This window comes from Sinocyclocheilus rhinocerous, unplaced genomic scaffold (genome assembly GCF_001515625.1).
Source record: "Sinocyclocheilus rhinocerous isolate Xijiao unplaced genomic scaffold, SAMN03320098_v1.1 scaffold4100, whole genome shotgun sequence".
Classification (NCBI taxonomy): Eukaryota; Metazoa; Chordata; class Actinopteri; order Cypriniformes; family Cyprinidae; genus Sinocyclocheilus; species Sinocyclocheilus rhinocerous.
The window spans coordinates 154,256-159,407 of NW_015648132.1; the positions used below are offsets into that span (position 1 = coordinate 154,256).

A 5,152-nucleotide genomic window follows, 5' to 3' on the forward strand; every position below is an offset into this window, starting at 1 on the left:
CGGATCTCAATCCCATAGAGAACCTGTGGTCAGTCCTCAAAAGGTGAGTGGACAAGCAAAAGCCCACAAATTGAGATAAACTCCGAGATCTAATAAAGCAAGCATGGATCGCTATCAGTCAGGATTTGGCGAATTGCAGAGGTTATGAAGAACAAGGGTCAACACTGTAAATATTGACTCATTATATTTTGCCAATAAAAGCCTTTAGAACTTATATGCTTATCATTGTTTTTCAGTATACCATAGAAACATGTAGAAAAATAATCTACAGATACTGAAGCAGCAAACTTTTGCAAAACACAATTTATGTCACTGCCTAAACGTTTGGCCATGACTGTATTTGAACAGATCCAGGAATTTTTTGTTGTTGTTGTAGGCAAAACCCTACTTTAAAGATTTTTTTTAAATGATTAGCATTATATATGTAAAATGTGTTAGTTTATGGTTCAAATCTTAAAAATAAAATCAAGTTTTAAATTCTGCAAGTGAAATATAGATAATGACATTTTATATATACAGTGGAGATCAATATGAGAACAACCTACAATTTCCTAAATTTCAAGGTCACTGCTTAGTTCTATTTGAAGTTATCCTAACAGGAGTAGAAGGGCAGTTTTTTTTTATAGCATATTTCATAAATTAATTGTATTCTGAAGCACATTACAAAAAAATATAAATGAGATATTTGAAAAAGAACTCCAATCAAATTTAGAGAACACTTACAGATATTGGTGTTAATCTGGCACCTGGTGCTAATTTCCTTAATTATATGACAAACCCTATTTAACTGGCAGCATTCCTCTAATTTTCACTGAGATTGAAAGATGGCCATTCTAAGGTGACTGAAACCCTACGACAGGAGGTTGTCCAGATGAAGGCCAAAGGGATGACCCTTTCAGCCATTGCAAGAGAAGCTGGTCATTCCAAATCTGTGATTTCTCGAATATTGCAGCTTTACAATGAAACCAATTCATTCAAGACTCCCAAAAAGGCTGGTTGTCCACGTAAGACAAATGCAGGAGAAGAGAGAATAATGTGGAGACTCTCAATGGGGAATCGGTTCAACACTGCAGCTGGAATTGCTTGCCAGTTCAGTGCTGAGCAGGGTAAGAATCTGTCTCAGTACGTTTAAGAGAAGTCGGACTGAAAGCACACACTGCAGTGACCAAGCCTCTCATCAACAGAAAGAATCAAAAGGCTAGACACCTTTGCTTAGGAGCATGTTGTGTGGAGAGAGGAGAACTGGTCCAAAGTTCACTTTAGTGATGAGAGCAAGTTTAATTTGTTTGGGTCTGATAGGAAATATTTTGTTTGGTGTCAAACTTGGGAAAGACTGACGACTGAAAGGTGGAGGAGGAAGTGTCATGGTTTGGGGGATGTTTTTTGCAGCAGGAGTTGGGCCTCTTATACAGCTACATGGCAGGGTGAATGCAAATATTTATCAGAACCTCCTTCAGCAACATGCAGTTCCTTCCTTGCTAGCATCTTCCAATCAGCCAAGCAATTTTCTTGCAAGACAATGCCCCCTGTCACACTGCAAAATGGGTAAATCAGTTCCTTGAAGCTAAGAACACTGAATTAATGAAATGGCCAGCCCAGAGTCCTGATCTAAGCTCGATTGAAAATCTCTGGAAAATCCTTGGTGACAAAGTTATGGCTAAGAAACCCACTACAGTTATCGAACTATGGAAGAGAGTGGAAGAAGAGTGGACTAAGATCACACCAGTGCAGTCTCAGAAACTAGTGATGCTCTGCAGCTGCAGATGTGCTGAAGTCATTCAAAGCAAGGGCCTCTACACTTCCTACTAATTTCTGACAGCTGTAACCCTCCAAAATTTTAGTTGTAATCTTCTTTCATGCTACAGTGGCTACTGTTCTCTAATTTTCACTGTATTCCACAATCACTGTGTTTGTATCACTGTTTTCCACAAAATAAAGGTTTTTGTTGAAATGGCTTGGTTATTTAGTCAAACATGTTAGTAGAACAGTGATATACCTACAGCTAATATTCCTTCAAATTTTGAGCGATGAAGATTAACAACATTTCAGAAAAAAATCAAGTATTTACAGATTGTTCTCTAATTTTGATCTCCACTGTATGTAAACTATCAGTCAAAAGTTTGGAAAAATTTTAAGTTAAATTTTAAGTTTTTGAAAGTCTCTTATGTTCAGTAAAGCATAATTAATTTGATCAAATATACAGTAAAATAATATTGTGACATTTTATTATAATAATTATTATAATTATAATTATAATAATTCTACTTTAGTAATGTTAATATTTTAATGTATTTTAAAATGTCTTTTATTCCTGTGATGGCAAAGCTAAAATTTAAAACAAAACATCAATACTTTTGAGCAAGAATGTATTAAATTGATCAAAAGTGACAGTAAAGACATTTTTTATGTTACAAAATATTTCTATTTCAAATAAATGCAATTCTTTTGAACTTTTTATTAATCAATAAATCCTAATGTTTGACGTTTTCCACAAAACATTTCCACAAGAATATTAAGCAGCAAAACAATTTGTTAGTGATAAGAACCATTGTTAATTATTGAATACCAATAATAAATTATAAAAAATGATGCACTAAATCAACATAGTAGAATGATTTCTGAAAGATCACGTGACACTGAAGACTGGAGTAATGGCTGCTGTGCCATCACAGGAATGAATTACATTCTAAATTAAAATGGGTAACAATTCTTTTAAATCGTAATAATATTTCACAATATTACTGTTGTTACTGTATTTCTAATCAAGTAAATGCAGTCTTGGTGAGCATAAGAGACTTCTTTCAAAAACGTAATATTTCTAATATATTTCATATATATTTATATATATATATATATATAATATGTACAAATATTTAATATATTTTTACATTATAATGTAAAAATGGATATTCATTTAGAGATTTGTTAAAAATGACATTTAACTTGGTGTGTCCTAATTTTGTGTAGGCTACTTTTGCATTATTCTTTGCCCTTTTTAATACAAGTAGTAATGTGGGACACAACTACAGTATTATTAAATTAAGCGTGTTCTTAAAACAACTTGTGTCTAAAAGCATCTAAAACAGTACCCTATACAATAATTGTTTATATGATTCTTTTAACATTTATATAACATGATGAAGGTCAAAATATGTACAAAATGTACTCTGTGTCTCAGAGCATGTCAGGAGAGGACACTGGAGTCCAACCACTGAATCAGAGGCAATGACTATATCTCCTTTACCTGAAGACTGGAGTCCAGTTATGGGCCCAGAGGAGGTCATTGTGACAGATATCACCATCAACTCACTGACTGTGACTTTTAGAGAGGCCTTGGTAGCAAGGGGGTTCTTCAGGAGCTGGGAGATGGAGATCTAACATTACAGAGACTGAGGGGGGTCAGAACGAGAATTGGTACATCCCTTGTTTTGCATTGTTGATTATGTGCTTGCACAACTTCCGCCAGTGTTTCAGACTACATTTATTTGCACTATTAGTTCTAAATTAGTTCAAACTTCAGCGATTACAATCAATCAAAGTAACAGTCCATTTAATGACAGTACCGATAGTATGATGCAATTGTAAACTTGTATTGACCATGAAACAAATCAAGCCAGTTCTCTGATACTGGATTGCAGTGAAGTTTACAGATTTAACTAAATGGGATAAACTTCATTTGGTCTAGTCATGTATTTGCATGAAATACATAATGGTAGTTCAGAGTAAGTCGCACAATTAAGTATTCCTAAAAGCAAAGTTGTCACATACATATTCACATTACGTGGATGTATGTGTATATATATATATATATATATATATACTGTATACTTGGTAAACATATTCTAATCTTGACCTTCAGTTTAAATTGCACACCACCTCATGCAGTAAATTAGAATTAGTGGCCTCCTGATACTTAAAGTATGTGAAATACAAAATACAGCGTTTCAACACCGTGTGCCGTCCTTGACACTTCATAAACAAAATATTATGGTGTGGAAAAAAAAAACTGCACTCCTCATCATCGCACAATTATGCTCTAACTTTGAGCGTAATTATGTGCATGAAATAAAGTTGCATTTTATTTTTTCCCAACACTTGCTTGCTAATATCTCATCTATTTGCAGTGTTTGTGCAATTTTTTTGTCCTGACAAGTATGCGCCATCTTGCACAGTAATCTACCATGTTAGATTTAACTTGACTACTGTTTATATTTGGTGTTATTTTAGTCCAAGATGAAAACTGAGACCTGAAGACCAAAAAAAAATATTGATGATTTCTATATTGAGGCGAATGTATATTTAGCCTCTAGGAATGTCCATCTCTGGGGGCTCAACTGTTTAATATCTGACATCATGTGACCTGTATATATTTGATAGACTATGTCTGTGCCAAATGTCTGTGGTTGCTTTTGCTATTAAGAGTATTTGCACTTTAAAATAGAAAACTTGGTATTATGATGCCATAAATAAAACCTTGGTGTAACTGTATCATTATCCATTACTTTTTTTTATATTTAATCAGCAATGTGTGGATTAACTTTGTCTCAAACCACCTTAGGTTGACATTGTTCCAGCTCCACATCTACAATGTAAGAATTATACCACACCAGAAGCCAAATATTTTTGAATGGTACAAACATATTTTAATGTACAATTAAATAATTGGCAAAAAATCTGACCACCATAACTTAACTTAAAAAAACAAAAAAAAGAACAGACAACCAACCAAACAAACAGTAAAACGACTGAACTCAGAGCAACAGTTTTTGCTCCTCTCAGCAAGTACAAAACTAGGAACCGTAAAACTGTATGGTTGGTTTTCCAGTCCGTTTAAAAAGAAAAAAAAAAGTAATTTACAGTTCAAAGCAAATTGCCATGGTTTGTACAGTGAATCATAATCTATATACCTCTATATGCACCCATAAGACATTTCCTTAAAATGCCATGATATTACTCATTATTCCCAAAGCGGGACGTATATGGTATGACAGCAGTGTCATGTGGCATCAATTCATCTTTGAAAAAGTGTAATTCAATATCAACTCTTGAATCAGCTTCAAGTTGTTTATTCGCAAAAATAAAATTAAATATCTATATATATATATATATATATATATATATAAAAAAAATATAGATATTATTATTTATAAAA

The 5,152-nt window shown here is 33.4% G+C and overlaps 1 protein-coding gene across 1 annotated transcript in view; it reads left to right on the forward strand.

Moving 5' to 3' along the window:
* The window catches only part of LOC107709653 (chromobox protein homolog 7-like), an 8,903-nt gene extending 3,809 nt beyond the window's left edge, over positions 1 to 5,094 (forward strand). Inside the window, exon 6 of the mRNA XM_016514238.1 lies at positions 3,179 to 5,094. Within this exon, the coding sequence (XP_016369724.1) occupies positions 3,179 to 3,378 (200 nt within the window). The 3' untranslated portion in view covers positions 3,379 to 5,094. The remainder of the gene's footprint in view (positions 1 to 3,178) is intronic.
* The last annotated feature ends 58 nt before the right edge of the window (positions 5,095 to 5,152 follow it).